Source organism: Phaenicophaeus curvirostris, chromosome 16, assembly GCF_032191515.1.
Source record: "Phaenicophaeus curvirostris isolate KB17595 chromosome 16, BPBGC_Pcur_1.0, whole genome shotgun sequence".
In the NCBI taxonomy this organism is placed as follows: Eukaryota; Metazoa; Chordata; class Aves; order Cuculiformes; family Cuculidae; genus Phaenicophaeus; species Phaenicophaeus curvirostris.
Genome location: NC_091407.1, coordinates 10,740,917 through 10,758,703, shown reverse-complemented (window position 1 = coordinate 10,758,703; position 17,787 = coordinate 10,740,917). Strand labels below are relative to the sequence as shown.

The 17,787-nt window shown below is 42.9% G+C and overlaps 2 protein-coding genes across 2 annotated transcripts in view; one reads left to right on the top strand and one right to left on the bottom strand.

Moving 5' to 3' along the window:
• Nucleotides 1-775: 775 nt before the first annotated feature.
• Nucleotides 776-3,691, top strand: RMI2 (RecQ mediated genome instability 2). The gene is made up of 2 exons (XM_069870313.1): nucleotides 776-1,043; nucleotides 2,883-3,691. The coding sequence occupies exons 1-2, from the start codon at nucleotides 794-796 to the stop codon at nucleotides 3,029-3,031; spliced, it is 399 nt and encodes a 132-aa protein (XP_069726414.1). The 5' UTR covers nucleotides 776-793; the 3' UTR covers nucleotides 3,032-3,691.
• A 710-nt stretch (nucleotides 3,692-4,401) lies between these two features.
• LOC138727648 (uncharacterized) overlaps nucleotides 4,402-17,787 on the bottom strand; it is a 79,208-nt gene continuing 65,822 nt past the window's right edge. The window contains exons 62-73 of the mRNA XM_069870312.1: nucleotides 17,530-17,714; nucleotides 16,843-16,935; nucleotides 16,375-16,579; nucleotides 15,313-15,500; nucleotides 14,787-14,884; nucleotides 14,208-14,392; nucleotides 12,667-12,869; nucleotides 12,010-12,199; nucleotides 11,240-11,349; nucleotides 8,788-8,907; nucleotides 8,219-8,358; nucleotides 4,402-5,406 (exon numbers count right to left, since the gene is read on the bottom strand). Coding sequence (XP_069726413.1) covers nucleotides 5,391-5,406; nucleotides 8,219-8,358; nucleotides 8,788-8,907; nucleotides 11,240-11,349; nucleotides 12,010-12,199; nucleotides 12,667-12,869; nucleotides 14,208-14,392; nucleotides 14,787-14,884; nucleotides 15,313-15,500; nucleotides 16,375-16,579; nucleotides 16,843-16,935; nucleotides 17,530-17,714 — 1,733 coding nt within the window. The 3' untranslated portion in view covers nucleotides 4,402-5,390. The remainder of the gene's footprint in view (nucleotides 5,407-8,218; nucleotides 8,359-8,787; nucleotides 8,908-11,239; nucleotides 11,350-12,009; nucleotides 12,200-12,666; nucleotides 12,870-14,207; nucleotides 14,393-14,786; nucleotides 14,885-15,312; nucleotides 15,501-16,374; nucleotides 16,580-16,842; nucleotides 16,936-17,529; nucleotides 17,715-17,787) is intronic.

Sequence of the window (17,787 nt, the reverse complement as noted above, 5' to 3'; positions counted from 1 at the left end):
CTAAACATCAACACTGAACGCTCATTTCTTGCTAAGCAGTGAGGCAATACCGTGGAAAAAACCTCTTGTCTCCAGCAGCCTGGGAGGAGGCGTGGGCTGGTGATCCCTGGGCTGGGGCCAGGAGCAGGACCAGGAGGCGAGTCTCAGCACCAAGCGATTTCTGCTCAAAACAAACCATTGGGTTTCATTTTACGCTGGTAGCTGCAAGTCAAGGAGTCCCTCCTGAACAGAATTATCATAGAATCATAGAATGGTTTGGGGTGGAAGTAACCTTAAAGATAATCCAGTGCCAAGGCCGTGCCGCGGGCAGTTTTCCCACCCGCTCAGGCTGCCCAAGGCCCATCCAGCCTGGCCTTGGGCACCTCCAGGGATGGGGCAGCCACAGCTTCTCTGGGAAACCTGGGCCAGGGCCTCACCACCCTCATGGTGAAGAAATTCCCCCTTATGCGTAGTCTAGACCTGTACCCCCGCCCCACCGCCCCGAGCCTCCCCACCTCCCCGCAGCCGGCTTGAGGGCGGAGGGAGCGGGGCCTGTCACGTGACCGCGCCGGGCGGCGCCTCATCACGTCCGGGCGCCAACGCGCGGGCCCGCGGGGCGCTGGCAGCGGGGACCGCGGAGGCGCCGCCGGCGTCTGGAGCGGGGCGGGTGCCCTTCCCTTCATCTCCGCGCGCGCCGCCTCCCCCTCCCGCCCTTCCCCTCAGCGGCTCCGCGCGCCGCCCCCTCCCGCCCTTCCCCTCAGCGGCTCCGCGCGCCGCCTCCGCGCGCCTGGTCCCGGCCGCCCCTCGGCGGGCGATGGCGGCGGGGCCGCCGGTGAAGGTGCTGGCCGCTCAGCTGCGCGGGGCGGAGCGCGGCGCGGGCGGGACGTGGCTGCTGTGCCGGGCGGCGTCGGGCCGCGCGCCGCTGAGCCTGCGCGCCGTGTGGATGCAGGGAGCCGTGCTGGAGCTGCGCGGCGGCGGCGCGGCCCGCCTGCAGGACGGCAGCGGAGCCTTCACCGTGCTGGGCCTGCAGCGGGTGCCGCGGGGGCGGCGCGGGCTCGGGGCAGGTACCGCGGGGGTGAGGAGCGGTCGGGGGTGTGGGAGTCGGGCGGGACGAGAGCGTTGTTCTCTTTCGAGCCGTGTCTTTCCAGCCGCTGTTCGCTCCCGGGAGATGAGAACGCCTCGTGTTCAGCGTGAGCTGCGCTGAAAGGCGGCTCTTCCGCCGTCATCGCGGTTTGCAGCCTTTCCCCGTCTCAAATGCGAGGTCAGGGAGCTGGAGCCGCTCCGAATTAGCGAGAGATTTGACTGCTGTATAATTTTAAAATTAAACTTTAGAAAGTAATAGGATACGTGTAAGATTTCTGAGAGAATTTATCCATAGGCGTGTGAGCGGGACATACACTGTAACCAGCTCTGTCTCTCTGCACACCATTGAGGGAGAGCGCTCCCTCCCATCAAGGACGTGGAACTGGTGGAGCGGGTCCAGAGGAGGCCACAAAGGTGGAGGTGGTCGGAGGGCTGGGGCACCTCTGCTGTGAATACAGGCTGGGAGAGTCAGGGTTGTTGAGCCTGGAGAAGAGAAGGCTCCCAGGGGACCTTACAGCAGCTTCCAGTACTTAAAGGGGGCCAACAGAAAAGCTGGGGAGGGAGCGTTTATAAGGGTCTGAAATGATAGGATGAGGGGAAATGGCTTTAAAATGGAAGGGTGAAGATTTAGATTAGATGTTAGGAAGAATTTCTTCACCTTGAGAGTGGTGAGGCGCTGGCACAGGTTGCCCAGGGAAGCTGTGGCTGCCCCGTCCCTGGAGGTGTCCGAGGCCAGGCTGGGTGGGCCTTGGCCAGCCCGGACCGGTGGGAGGTGCCCCTGCCCAGGCAGGGGGTTGAAAGTGGATGGGCTTTGAGGTCCCTTCCAACCCAAACCATTCTGTGTTGCCCAGGCCTGATTAAAGAATGCTAAAACGAGTCTTAGAGAGCTTATTTGTCAGCATTTTTGGTATCGTGAGTTCCTGGGGGTGGTGGCACTTCTATTGTGTTCACTCAACGCAGTGCACTCCTGCCCAGTCTTGCTGGCGTGGGACCCCTGTATGCTGGGACACTGGTGCTCCCGTGGGCTGGAGGCAGGAGACTGATGCAGGTCCACCGGGCACCTGTGGTGGTAGGAATGGTTCTTGCCTGTGCAACATGTGTTTGAGGGCACACTGAGCCTGCGCAGCTGCAAAGGGTGTGTTCTCACATGCAGTGTCATTCATAGAAGAGCCATCCTGGGAAAGCTGTGCTGCTGCAGCAGTCACAGAAGGAGCAGCGTGTGCTGCAGCAGTGCAGTGTGAGTGACAATCAGTAAAGACTTGTGTTGTCTTCCCATGTAAGTGCCAGTAAGGACAGGGCCTGTTCTCAGTTCTCCAGTTACAGGAAACCTTTGATCAAACTGAAGTGCTGCAGAGGCGAGCTGTGAGTCTAGGAACAAGGATAGCATTTTTTCTTTTGTCTTTTTTTTGGTCTTCAGTTTTCCTTTCCTTCACCAGTACTAATAATTCATCTGGAGAAGTGCTGGACTGCAGCATCACAGGAATTGTTGTACAAGATAGCCATACTGCTATCCTTAAGTCTTCTAATTGTCCTCCCGCCACTTGCATGACAGAAGGAGGAAGTGTGTGCTGGTTTTGACTCTCGCTGTATGTGAAAAATGTAGTAAAATCTACTGTAAAAATGGCTGTACAAATGATGAAGCGTTTTTTCTGAAATTTAGTGCTGTGCAATCTTAGTTCCTTAAATTTTCTTGCAAATTTTTGCAGCCTTAATTAAAACTCTTTAGCTGCTTGTTTTTAAATATTTTGCTTTCTGAATTAAAATGAATATGAAAATACAAGACTGACTTAATTAAATTTCATGCTTGCTTGTTCTTTTAGGGATGTATGTAATGGTGATGGGTGTGGTGAAGTCCTGCAGTCCTGAGCCTGTCCTTCAAGCAATAAAGGTGACAGATCTTTCTGAAAACCCTGTACATAAGGATATGTGGAGCCTTGAAGTGGAAGATTTGCACAGAATCATCCCCTAGATACTTCTTCTGCCTAAAATAACTGGAATTGCACTTTTTTTAATCTTCTTTTGGTGCACAACAGTGGGCCATTATGTATTTGTGGCTTCAAGCAATGCCCAGGTACTCTTGGAGTAAACTGAAGAGAGAAGTCAGGCTCAGGGTTAAGTGGAGGGGTCTGTGCATATCTGATAATAATCACAACGTACATCTCTTTCGCAGTCTCTTTTTTGTACCAGCAGGTCTGGAAAACATTTGAGGCTTTCTGAGTACCACGTTTATGCTATCAGGAATACAGCGTGTTTCTATATGGGTTAGTTGCTGTTTCTGGGAACAAGTGCTTAGATAGTCATTCCTATTGCAATTTGTTCTTGGCAGCAAGACCTGCACAGAACTCGTGTGAACTTGGTACGTGGAATGGCAGCAAAATGTGTTTCAGTCCATTTAGATTGTGGTTGGAAATAACATCTTCACCTGTAGTTTCTCTTTCAGTAATAACCACTTGCAAGACAGATGTTTCTTTCTAACTGTAAGCAGAGTCTTGTACTTTAATACTTCTCTGGTTTCTGTGTTTCTGAAATACTGAAAGTGGTACAGTAAAAAGCCCGTGTATTTAAGTGATACTTAAAAATCATTTGGATGGATGGTTGCCTTGGTTCATTAAAGGTTTTACAAAGTTAATTTGAAGAACTTCTTTATCTGTGATGAACTACTGCATGTTTATTGCTAGTTATTTTATGAACAAGCATGAAAAATAGATTGCCTTTCTATTAACACTAGTAATGTGTCTTGCAGATAAGCAAGGCATACTTGCTACTACAAAAAAATGGAGATGTGACTATCTTGAAAGTTACAAATCAATGCTGAACTCAAATTATGAACAAGGTATTGAAAAGCACATGGTATGTTTATATTCTTCTAGTCTGTTCTGTGTGAATGGTGCTGTGCACAGACATTTGTTACTGGTCTAAGATGATATTCACTGTTGATGTGGTCAGGTGAGTGTCTGTCAGCCCTTAGAACACCCAGGTTCTCTTGAGCAGGGCTCCGGCTCCAACTGCAGTGACCCAGGCTCCAGCTGAACTCGGTGGGCTTCAAGTGTGTCTTAGAGGGCCTGGCTGAGTTTATGCCTGTTATGTTTATCTGGACACAAAACGTGTATTGCATAACCTGGGAACATCTCAAGAGCCATGTGGCAGCATGCCGAGCACAGTAGTTCTAGTTCACAATGTTTATGGGTGTTCAGTATTCCCCGTGCAATGCTGTATGGAGCTTCTAGGAGATCCAGTCTCTGCATCCATCACAGTGTTGCTGTTGACAGCCAGTTCTCTGTCTGTAGATCAGTACAACTTTATTCTCGTGGGTAATCAGTAAAAAGGGACCCCAGCATAAAAATGAGGTCAAATGTTTATTATTTCATAGTTCAGAACACCATTATTTCAATGTTTGCATATTATGCAAAGAGAGCTGAAGGATGTTGCAGTGTTACTAAGGAATAATTGCATTCCCAGTACTGTGTGGAAAAATATAATGCATTCTGTTTTAATCAGCAGACTTTCTATATAGAAAGTAATATATGAAACACTCTCAGACACCAGTGTCTGTAACACCAAGACTAGTTTATGGATAGCATAAGTATCAGTCACCTTTTCCTAACACAGAAACTGATTTCTGAGAAGGGGGTTCTAAAGACAAAGGGAGAATATGAAACTTGTGAACAGATACCAAGAAGGCTATTTCTCATTTAACAATGTATGCATTAGTAAGGGAAAAAGTCAACCAGCATAGCAATGAGAAAATGATTTAATGCTTTCAACTGTTTAACCATCGTACTTCTGTCTTAGCCCTCTTGCGTGTTGGGGCACTTCTCTGGAAAAAGGTCAGTTTCTCCAGAATTTTCTGAACAGCTCAGTTTCAGTTCTGGAGAAAAAAGAAGTCAGCAACTCTGCACATGTTCAAAGCCAAGATGCTGCTTTCACAAAGAAGTAATCCATTTATACCAATCTGAGCTGGAAAAGACCTTTTGTTATATTTTGAATGTATTCATGCTATGGTTCAAGGTGTGCAAAGAGGCAACAAAGAGGCAATTTTGCCACTGAATGCAAGAACTGTTTTCAAGTAACTTTTACGTCAGATTTCTTCTGGTTGATGACAGTTTTTTGTCACTGTGCTGAAATCATTCCTCCTGACCTCAGGCATTTCCAGGTGAATAGCTTTCCTTTTATACCATATATGCTTCATTATAGTCATAGTCCTAACACTAATTCATTCACACTTTTACTGTTCTCCTTACTATTGTTTCTAACTTGTCAACTTCAAGCAGTTGTTCTGTTTTCAGTGCTGAAAGGGTTCTTCCATCTTCAGGACTGGTATCTCCCATTCAGAACTGTCTTAAACTGAAAGGAAGAGATGAAACCCAGTTAAATGATTAATAAATACCTAAAGGATGGTGGGTAACAAGTGATATGTAATACAAGCTGTTACTATGCTGAATTACAAGAAATCTGTGAAGGGAAAAATAGCATCAAATACAACATCAAAATGTGGGGAAAAAAGTATTCTAGAATTTTAGACACAGTTTTATCTTAGACACACTAAATGAAATCAAGAGTTAAGGTTCTTTCTTCATGTTTGATGGTAAACTCACATTTAGGAGGAAAAGAGCAGCATTACGATTAAAGTAATAACTAGTTCAACTATCCAGTGGCACATACTTGACAAGAATGTATTTCTAGCAAGTACTGCAGTGGTAGTTATTACTGACTGAAATTGTCTCTTGTTCTCATGACCTTAGTGGCTATCGGTTACAATGTGTGACTAGCATGACCATTACAAACTCTTTCACAATACCAAACCTAATACTCCCCTACTGCAATTTGGTCTGTTACACTTCCTTCTCTTCAGTGTGTTTACATATTTAAAGACTTAACTCATGGCCTTCCTCAACTCTTCAATTTTTTTTCCACAGAGATACCTCTGGACTTTTCTCAACTGGTTCACAACATAACTAAAGCGTGGTATCCAAAGCTGGATGCCTAAAACAAGCTGAACAGAGAAGAATTATTTCTTGGCTTAAATATGTTTATTCATGCGTACATACCCAGCATGCTTTAATAGCATGTTATTGTTGTTAACTGAGCTTGTGATCCGCTGTGGTTCCAATCCCTTTCCTCAGAAATGGTGTGATGTAAACTAGCATCACTAACTGACTTTAGTCTTTTGGGTACTGAGCCATTCTAAAACTCTGTTTAAACTGAATGTTCAGGCTCCAATTAAAATAAATTTGTCTCTATTTCATATTCATATGTTGAGAAGTTTTATATAACTATTGGAGCTAAACCCATTTACAGCCTACAAGATACTACTCAGAAATTTCTTGCCCATCTGCTGCTTATGCAGTGGGTGAACTGAATATATCAGGTAGACAATGACACGTGGCTTTATTGCTGAATACGGGAGTGTATGCACCTGGTGAACTTACAGTGAGTGTTCTTTTTCTAGGCTTCTATTTTACGAGTAATACTGTCATCTACAAAGATGGCTATTCCCTTTCTTAGTGGGTGAGAATTCAGCAAATACTTGTAAATGTACTTGTAAATGTGCTGGGTTTTTTTTAAGCATGCCATAAATATGTTTGTAGTCACCAAATCACTCTTCTGAGGTGGTAGTGAATTTACAAATGCAAATGAATAGTATTTCATTACATATACTAAACCCCCTACCCTGTTTTGTCATTACCAAGCCTTAGCAAAGCATGGAGCATAAAAACTAGGAGTGTAAACTCAAGTGCTTCATCCCTACCAGAACCATAGTTGGCTCTTCTGCACGATTCTGTCATTTGCTTACAGTACCTGTTTTCATTGCAGTCTTGTAAAAATATAGTTACATATTAAGTTATTGTAATGTAGATGATGAAATAAGTTTTAGGCACATTCTTGGTCATTTCTCTTAAGACAGCAATATGTGAATAGTCAACAATATTACTCAACCGGTAAAAGTTACCATCGTTTATAAATCATTATTTATATAGCAATAAGTATTGTTCAAAGAAGGCACTGCACCCAGAATATCCAATAGAGACAGACTATAGAAAAGATACACAGTATAAACTAGTGAACGTGCAGCATACAGAAAGCACCTAAATATGCAGCAGCTGTCTCCCCTCAGTGTTAAGGTGTTTGAGATTACTACAGTTCCCCAGCACAGGCAGCTCTTTGTTCTTCAGCTACTTAGATTGCAAAAGCGCTTAGCTGGACTGCGGTGAGAGAACACATTGGAAATGGCAACTGTACAGTAGCTGATGTAACTGCAGTACTAATAGTGCAGTTGCTTTGGAGAAAACAAGAGGGGACTGAATTTTATTATTAACAATTATTTTGGGGCTGTGTGCTTAAACAGGTTGGTTTTGTTACACAAGAACTATTTCCTTGAAATTTTGCACTTACCAAATAATACAGATCCAGCTAGCAGAACACAACTCCTGTCTCTTCTAGAGCCACAACTGTCCTGATCTAGTTACTGCAGCAGTGTGCAATGCAGAAGTGTGTGCCCTTTCAGCAAAAAGTGTTAGTATCCATAACTAATGTGCACAATAACAACAAAAATGGGGAAGGATTGCAATCCCAAAAATTTCAAGCCGGCACTACTGCTCCTTTCAGGCTTTTCAGCTTTCTTTGCATTTTTAAACAGGTTCTCAGAAGACAAGTATCTGAATGAGAGCTGCATTAAAATACAAGTAGTAATAATCTTGAAGTCCTAGAGTAAGTTTAAAAAAACAGATTTCATTTAAAAAGGCTGAACAAAACCAGGTCATTGAGTATGTTCTGTATGCTTATATAATAAGTATTACTGTTCATATTAATCCAAATGCATTATTGAGACAAAAAAAAGATTGAAACAGAAGTAGTATCTGAGAAGTGGAAATCCTAGGGACGCTTCACCCCATGTTCTGCAAGTATCCTTCAGCCCTCTTCAAATAATAGCAAATTAGGAGGGAAGAAGAAAGCCATGAGAGTAGGAATTGAGTGGGTTATGGTGAGTGAACAGCAGGAAGGGAGAGACAAGGAGCAAGAATAATTTCAGGAATAGGATCATTTTGCTCATGCCCTTAGTCAGATTCATTAGCTGTATTTTCTCATGTGCTCTCGAAGAACAGATACAAGCACTGGAGCGATGCAGTCAGAACGTTCAGGATGGAATCAAACTTACCACTGAGGAGGAATTTCCACAGGGACAAAATTTCGGTTGCACAAATGAACAAAGGCTGCTGCTAAGCTGCAGGCAGCCTTCAGCTCGTGTGTTCCGCAGGCATCATGTGTACACATGCTGTAGAATGGTTCGGGGTCCACCTGGAACACAAAGGGTGGTGGTTCAGGGGTGTGGCGGGCAGGGTGCAAGCACACATCTCTTCCCAAGACACCAGTCTGGCAATACACCTGTGGGTAAACTGAAAAGGAAGCTTGATTTGTGTCTCTTTGCCCTTGCTAGGACCACTCACAAACCTTTATTCTCTTCCCAATACTGAGGGGTTGAATTGTATTTCCAAATTCTAGACCTGTATGTTGAAGAGTGGTACAAAGTCATGCCACTGTTTTGTTTTGCCGATGTCAAGCACCTTAATTTATATCTGTGGTGATAAACCTTTTTCTGTCCGGATTGTTGTTCTGATGACTTCTGAAGTTACTAAATTTCTATATCCTCGCAACAATCGTGTCCTCCTTTTGAAGTATGACATTTGGGTATTCAGATAGTTCTTTGGTGGCTGTGGTTATACTTACTACTTTGAAGCAGTTCCTAAGAACTGAATGTGATTCTTCAAAAAACACTTTACACACTTTTTGCTTCGCTGTAATTGGACATGGCTTCACTTTCTTCTGTACAAGACTGCACTTGTTCACCTGGGAAAGCAAAATTTATCAAATTAGGGGTGTGTTGTGTTTGCTTTTTTAAGCATCAGTTTAGCTTAATATTGAGAAGTACCTCACATTCTTCATAAACAAAAATGTATGTCTCAAACATTAGAGACATTCTTTCCTTTTTCCATTGTTTTTTTTATTCAAAGGATTTGGCGGGTGGCCAATAACGTAGTAAGTAGTTGTCTTAACTTTTATTATATATGACAGATTAGAGCTGTGATTTTACTAGATCTTTTTGTTGGCGAAAAAAAAATCTTCGTATCTTGCTGGGTTATTCATATTAAAACAAGAGTGCTTTAAAAAAAATCCCAAACTCCAAACTGAAGGTCCCTACAATTACAAGGATTTTGGACAAAATGTCAATGTATGCTTCTCCCTCAACACACCGGTCAAAAGCTGATGATACCAAATATTAACAGGACTAGTGATATTGCTGAAGTTTCTTTGGATTTGTTTTGCCTGAACACTGGTTTTAGTATTCTCTACCTGATCAACAACTTACTATTTTTTTAATCAGTAATTTCCTGGCAAATCTTTGAGTTTAGAAGTTCTTCAAGCAAGTATAAACTCAAGTTATTTTAATTACCAAGAAAAAATAACTGCCAGTTTATTCCTTCAGATAACCCTCCTCATCCTGCACAAGTCGGACATCTGCAGGTTGTCATTAGCCTCCACATTTTGCACAGCAGCTGGTCTAACTCTAGAACTTCACTGATGTCATTGGAAAGGTCAGTGTGTGACACAGGCTCCTGGTAGCGAGTTGCCAGTCTGGGTTTATACTTTGATACGAGGTGACTCCAGCGATGCAGAGTGACTGACTGCTTTTATTTCAGGCTTAGATACCTGGCGAAATACAACCTGATTGTGCGTTCGCTTTCTGTGTCACATATAGTCGTGTTAGAACTGGTCAGGAAGGGTTTTGGCAAGCTCTGTTTTATCAGCAGAGCTGAACACACTGCCTGTTTGAACTGGGTTATTTCCACTGTGTTATCTCTTCCTAAAACTTTAGAAAAGTTTCTAAGACTCTGCATGACCTCCTGACCTGGCACATCTCTATTTCTGGCCATTGCTTTAATGATGTATGACAACAGTACGTTATTGGCAAGTCAGACTTTTTGTTAGTTATTTTTCTGAATGAAATACGGCTGCAAACGACTCAGAGTTCAGCTGGGGCCATCTATAAATTTTCCTTGGCAGATCCAGCACTGCAAACGTGCCGTGGCCTACAAACGAAATGTACCAATCAATAGTGTAAGCACAGTCATTATGCCATCAGCCACTTAAAGAACAACATACATGGATTCTCAGCTTGTTTATGACAGTAAGATTCTTATGTATTGCTTTTAATTTATTATTTTTAGTTCAACTTCTCGGTAGTTTTGCATTAGATGGTTGCATTTTTATGAATATATAAGAAGTTTAATATTTGTAGTAACTAAGAAATTCATACCTACAGTCAGTCTTGTCATGGCCCTGCCCCATTATTAACATAAACATAGGCTGCAAACTCATTAGATACATCTCTCCAACAGCAAGGAGGAGTACAAGTTTGGGGTTTTTTTAAGTAAAGTACTGAAATAAACCTGAATATTCTGGGCATTTCTGTGCCCAGAACTCAGACATTTTCTGATGTGAAGGTAAAGGGAAGAGCCACAAAATCTTAGTAGTAATAAGATGCTGGTTTCTTTTTGTTTATAATAGATTCTCAAATTAGGCTTGAGGGTATTTAGAGGATCCTGTCACCATGGCTTGAGAGCACAGTAAGGCTCTTTCTTGGGTTTGGTCAGTTGTATTCACAAATGGCTATTGACAACTGCATGTCTTCCTATGTAGCTTATTTTCAGCTCAAAATAAATTATGTGAGTTAAGGTTAAGTCTCTGAAGCGAAGAGGTATAACATTTATTTAAGATAGTTATAATAAATCCTTCTATGCAAGTTAATAACTCAGCTAACCCAGCACTTAGTGCTGCAGGGATGAAGCACAATTTTATGAGTTACTGGTTTCTAAAGTTTTGTTCCTTGATAAGATGTAAAGCAGGAAGAACAAAAAAAATTAAGAGGCTGAACATACCCAGCTACAACAAACAGCTCTAAAGAAAACTTCAAGAGGGAAAACTGCCTGGTACAAACCGTGGCCTGACCAATCACCATGGGTATTTGCCCCAGACCAAGGACCACCTGGCTCTGCATTCCAGACAGAGGTGTCTCAAGTACATTAAAAGACACTTGGTTCCAACATCAGTTCCTTCTAATAGTGGAAGCAGCCTCCATGTTTTGGTAACCTGCATAGAGAAAAGTCCTTCAGGTTGTTACCTGCCAGCTCTGTGTGAACTCTTGCATGTTGTCAGTGAAGGAATGATTAGGAAACATCCATTCATTTCCAGCTTCATTATCATTGGTACCAAAAAGCCCCGCTGAAATACCTGGAAGGAAATTGAAATGGTGTAAAACAGTAGTTGTCACAAGGAGACATAGGAAAATTTTAGAAGCTGTCTCTGGGCTCTGATTGCTCTGGACAGCAGAGCTCAGCTGTAATGCAGAAAAGGGAAAATATGCCCAGGCATCCTATATGGATTTTTCTCAGGCCATGTTGTTATTTCATTTGTTAGCTGTTCATTTGCTTCTCCCAACCAAAGGCATCACAGCCCTTCTCTGCTGATCGCGGGAGTCTGAGGTTTAGAATATCACAGGAGATGTATTCTGAATATACCAAAAGCTCTGAAAGCTTTTAGGCCTCCCTCTTCTGTGCTCTTGCAGGTTTGGCAAGGTAAGCCTGCTACAGGACAGTGACTCTCAGGCCGGGTTTGGGGCTGGGCTGACTGGATTACAAAACCTGCTATTTCTATCTGCCTTACTGCACTGAAACAATAGTAACCTAGTAACAGCTTGCTGCTGTTACTGGAATGGTACATACTGTGCTTTACTTGCCAATAACTGACAATGCCTAGGGCCATTTCCAGAGTGTGTAAATGAAGGTGGGAAAAGCAAGTGAAAGTGCCTTTGTGGCACTACAGGTTGTGATACCTTGAAGACACAAAAAAAAACGACTAAGAGCTGACAAAAGCTGTATGATCAGTACTCACCATGGTGCCAGCCAGCCAGAGTGACAGTACAGAGATCGTACTGGAAGTCACAAGAGAGAGAAACACCTTTCTGGTTAGACACTTCTATTTTGTTGGTTTCTCTCACTGAAATACTGGTATTCTTTTCAAGGGATTGATCCAGTCCCTGGCAGTTTTCTTCCATACGGGAAATGTTATACATCTTGGCTATCTGTTTTAAAATGAAAAGGCAATGTCAAATATGTTACAATGAAAGTTCAATGACAGGCAAGCTAGTCTGGGTTTGCAGGGGGGCTGGGGTCAGCTTTGCTCAGCCCAGAGTTAGGGAATTATTCCAGGTACACTGAGGCTATGGGCCCAGTTTGTCCTCCAGCCCTCTCTAACTACCATTCTCTTGGGCATCCTAAGAGGAAAGCTGAGAAGTTCACTAAGCCTCTCTTATTTTAAATGCCCAGAGAGCAAAGAGGCGGCCCTTGAGCTAAAAGTGATTTTGTTTTGGGGAGTTATTTCCTGATTAAAAAGTGGTTACTTTCCAGCATTTACATCCGAGAGGTGTTCTGAGCTATGTTTTGAGCATTAACCTTTTGAAGACTCTTTTATTTATTTTTTTTCCCCCCTGTTGGTTGGTTCAACGTAACTTCTGTCCTGGAAAAGAAGAATGTTTGATTTTCCTCCTACCTTCAGTCTTGGGTAGATACTGATTACGGTCTGGTTCATCTCCACGTATAGTGATCTTGAGTTACTAGTTTCCTCGTTTAGTATTACAGTGAAAGAATTGTGAACAAAATCCTTGGCAAGAAGTACACTGCACTTTGAAGCCAAATCATAAATTTTTCCATCAAAAGTCATAAGATGCTTGGTTCCTATTAACATGGCTTGGTCTGGAGAATGATATTTCAGAGGAAACGATATTTCAGAGGAAACGTCAGTCAGTTTCCACACAGCTTAAAGTGCTGTTCTACTGCTTGTGTACTGCAGCACAGCCAGCCTCTGGCTGTCACACTCCTAAAATAATTTCCCAGGCTACTACTACATTTTAATTAATTACAAGTTGCTCTGTTTTTCCAGGAAAAAAAAAACAACCTAATGACTTCTTTTTCCATTATAAGCCACCTGAGTGTCCTAAAACTTTGAGAAATGTGAATTCGTATTCAAAGCTCATCTTGATTTATAGTCATGCTATTGATGGCTGTATTTGTAAGCCCCCCCGGCCCTTCCACACACATTAGACATTCCTATGCAGAAAACAGCAAAAGTATTGCCCTGCCAAACCAGAGCATCCAACCGGGTCACAGTTCAGGAAACCTTTCTGATGTAGCACTTGGGCTATTTGGTAACTAAGATCTACTTTCAGTGGCTGCCACTGTGCCTGCCTACTGGGAGGAAGCCATTAAAAATAGTTCTTTCTGGAAAAGCCATTATCTACAAGGTACAGGTGGGACTGTTAATGCCGTCTTTTAGCATTTAGCAATACATTTTCAGGCAGTATTGTCCAAAGTTTTGGTAGGGCAGAGCTTTTTCATCCTAGAATCAACAGAAGTGATGTTACCAGTTTCAAAGTATGAACAAAGACTCCATGGCAAGACCCAGGGATGACTGACGCTGAACCGCAGGGTCAACTCACCAGAGCAGGGAGACAAAGACAGATAAATGCCACCTGCTGATTTCTAGTCTCAACAGTAGGAACCATGAGTATTAAGTAAAGAAGCGTTTATTGCCTGTCACGTTTACTCAAAGTGTTGATATTAGACATACACGTATATATTACATACATAGGGGGCCTACAGGAAAGCTGGGGAGGGGCTGTTTATCAGGGTGTGCAGGGATAGGACGAGGGGGAACAGTTTTAAGCTGAAAGAAGGGAGATGAGATACTAGGAAGACATTTTTTTCCTGTGAGGGTGAGGAGGCACTGGCACAGGTTGCCCAGAGAAGTCGTGGCTGCCCCATCCCTGGAGGGGTTCAAGGCCAGGTTGGATGAGGCTTTGAACAATCTGGTCTAGTGGGAGGTGGGCTGGAACTAGATGGGCTTTAAGGTCCCTTCTGACTCGCAGTGTTCTATTATTCTATGATTCTTTGATACAAACATTGTTTTACAAGAAAATTTATAGGAAAATTATTAATGACCATCTCTATGTAAACTACTATTCTAAATACGATTTAGAACTAAGTGTAAACAGACTTAGTCACAAAACAAAGCGGCACTCTGAAAAGGCTTACGTTCAAAGGGAGTCTCCATCATCCTCCGTTTGAATCTATAATACTCTGCAACTATGTTGGTATTGTAGAGGTCTTGGAGAGGCCTCATTAGCTTTTCTTCAATGAGATAATTAGTAATATTTGCCAGATCCAGGGAGCGGTCTGCTTTAGGAAGTACTGGCAGTTTCACTGCCACTGAACAGTTCCTGGAGAATACAAACAAAACAGCACATGCCCTTATCTGCTGAGCTGATGAAACGCAGTTGTTTTGTTATTAGAAACGTGGAAGTGAAATATTCATAAGAAATGTAGTCTGGTTAGACTGACAAAACAAAGATATGCAACAGTCAAGACCTACAACACGCCGTGCCATATAAGGCCAGTTCTCACAGTTCCTGCTATTCTGTTTGCTGCCAAGACACTTCTTTTGAAGTGCAGCCTGTCGTGGTAGCTAACAGTGAACATTACAGCGTGATGCCAAGTGCCCAAAGCAAAGAATAGTCAGGAGGTTGTCTGCAACCTTACGAGCTGATACAAAGACTGACATATCCATTTAGAACACTATGCGGCAGCAGGTGTCCTGCAAAAAACACCAATTACCTGGCTGAAAAACTGTAAAGGTTGAGTAAGGGCTTCCGGAGTTTGCTCACAGCTCTAGCAAACGTGGCCTCTGCCCTCCTGAGCATCTGCTGTGTAGTCTGTTGGAAAGCCAGAAAAAGAGATTATAAGAGTCAGTACTTGATAATGAGTTTTAAAGCAACGCTCTTCATTTCAACTACAAAACCCCAAACCTACTGGTACATTATTCGCTGGACTTGCAGTCCCTCTTCTCTGTGGAAGAAAAGCAAAAGCTACATGAATGGCAGATTACTGCTGCTGCGATTTCAACCAAAACTTGTGAAACAACTCCTCCTCTAGGTGGAAAAGTACTGCTTTCAAAGCAGGTCAGATATTTAAAGAACGGCAAATTAGCTGTGCGCAAGCTTGTTCTGTAGAAAGACAACTGCACTGTTCCCATAAACAAAAATATTTTACTAGTCTTGTGCATCCGCTGTTCAAAGCCAAGATTAAATTTGTAGGTGTTATCTTTCAGATCATTAAAAATGGAGAACTGAGTTATACCAACCACATCCAAGCCTGTTTTCACAGCCTTTAATGCCACCTGGATTGGTTCCATTAGCCAAACATCTTTTACAATCCTGGGCAAAAAGGCTTGGATTTTTTTCATGTACTCTTCTGTCTTCTCTTGCCAAACTTCATCCAGTGGCTTCAAGGTGACATCGTAGTAGGCATCCTTTAAAGTTGTCAATGGCTCTGAAGCAAACAAATTACAGGAAACAAACCTTAGGTCCTATGTTATAAAGTGGCTGTTTGCTTGTTTGTTCCCCCACAGCTTCCAGCCTACGTGAAGGAGGGACACAGGCAGGAAAATGCAGCTTTGATTTCACAGCAGTTAGGCCCTCAGGACACTGTGTGTGACAGTGAATGAGGCATTTGGCTGTAACCCTGATCCACTCATACACCTTATATAATAAATACATTGAACTCTTTGCAATTCACCATCAGCGCTCTACAGCTCAACCCGCCCAAGGAATAACTGGACAGTTTGGTCACAACTGGTTTCAAACACCGTATATCAACTAAATCCCACTTTTGAGTGGGAAGAGTCTAGAGTAAGTGACGCAAAGTGAAGATTAAATCTTGTGAGAGTTGCAGATTCTCTCAGCTAATTACAGCTGATCACATTTTTCAATATGGGCCACAGTCCAGCTGACCAGTGAATTAGCAGCTGCTGGATAGAGTTGGAAAAAATAGAGCAAGTGAAATCCCATTAGTATAAGCATTCAAAACTCAAGGGTGGCTGTAAACAGCCCTTTGGGAGGAAATGCTTGCCAGCAAGCTGTTTGCAGAAATGCTTTGGCGTAGGAATTAAGGCTCTACTCTCTTCCAATTGAGCTCAGACTCCTGTGTCCACGCAAATGCCTCTTCAGTGATTTCATTAGAAAGGTGGGCACACTGAGGTTACGTACAGCTTATTGCATCAAGTCTCCTAACTCTGTAAACTAAGAGCCAAGGTCAGCACTTTTTACTAGATCACAACAGAAAAACGCGTGCTGTTCAGCACCTTTTATACTCAGTTTGCCCTGCCCGGCACTGACGTTGTCCTTACTCTCCCTGCTTTGCTTACTTTGCAATTCATTCTGCATTTGCTGGACGATGTCTTGAATTTTATCCAGGTAAAGCGGGAGCTTGCTTCTCAGCATCTGCCCGATTCCACTTTGTTTCCACACCTGGGCGACAGCTCTACCCACACTGTGGAGGAATCCTGCTACCTTTTGCAAGGCTATTGAGGGCCAGGCAGCTGCTTCAGACAGAAAATCAACTTGCTGCACCTACAGTGGTTGCCAAAAAAGAAGAAATATCAAAACACAGTGATCACAAGGAAAGCTTTGACTCTGTTCCAAGGCATTTCTGAACTCCTCAGTGTCAATGTCCCATGAAACATGCTTTTCATCTACCTATGAATTGCAGGTTAGCAGGGTTAACCACTTCAATGTTTGAGCACAACAAAACAACTGCATGCAATATAATGTTTTTTAATTAGCACTGCATGAAGATTTCATGGTCTTTTCACAGATGATGTACGTATACTTACCAATCTCTTGAATCGCCACATATATCCATCAAACTTCTTCATCTTCTCCATCAATTTGGCTTTCAGAAGGCTCCCAACTTCATTAAGTTTGTACTGCAAGATGAATAAAAATCTTGAATTTATGATTTAGAATTGGTCATAATGAGTCCAAATCACTCAAATTTTATACTAGTTTAAATGCCTATAAAGATCCAGAGTGGCCTCCCATTTTCTCAGGGGAAACACCTTATGTGTTATTCAGTGGTTAGAAACGAGAAGAGTCTACCGATGAAAAATCAAAAAACCTTCTCCAAGCAGAGAATACGTGAAACCCAATAAGAAGCAAAAGCACATTCAGGAACTCTAATCTTAGTTTTGTAACCAACATGCCAAGCACCCCTGGCACATTACTGCTGCTCTCGCTTTATTTGCTCAGCCTCCTCAGAGAACACAGTTTGGGGGAGGGGTCCTATATTTTCTATCCTTTCTAGGTAAGGATGAACATTTAATTCTTACCATGGTAATCTTTTCATACCAGAATGAAAACCAATGTTACTACAAGCTTAAAAATTGTGTAATTCCCCTTTTTGCCTGGTTACTCCCCAAAACTCACACCTGAGGCCTGTCTGGAAGATGCTCCATCAAACTGAAAGATTAAGCAATATTCTGGAAAAATTACTTCAGTTAACTGCCACTGAAGGGTCTCACCTCAGCCTTAAGAATTGGATCCCCACATCCATGAGCCAGAAAGCTCAAGCTTCCATTAGCAGCTGTTAGAGTCATTTGCCCCAAGTTTTCTTGCCTTTCACCATTGATACTGAGATAACTATTAATGGTAGCCACCTGATGTCCATCGGTGCAAGCATTGAGTTCCATTCCTTCTTCCAAATCTCCTTAAAGAATGAAAAAAGAGGGAGATCATTATTTCCCAGTCATCAGGAACAGCACTGACAGACGTTGTTTCAA

Coding starts and splice junctions, on each gene's coding strand:
- RMI2 (XM_069870313.1), top strand. CDS start 794: ATGGCGGCGGGGCCGCCGGTGAAGGTGCTGGCCGCTCAGCTGCGCGGG. Junction 1,044..2,882: donor GCGGCGCGGGCTCGGGGCAG/GTACCGCGGGGG, acceptor TTGTTCTTTTAG/GGATGTATGTAATGGTGATG.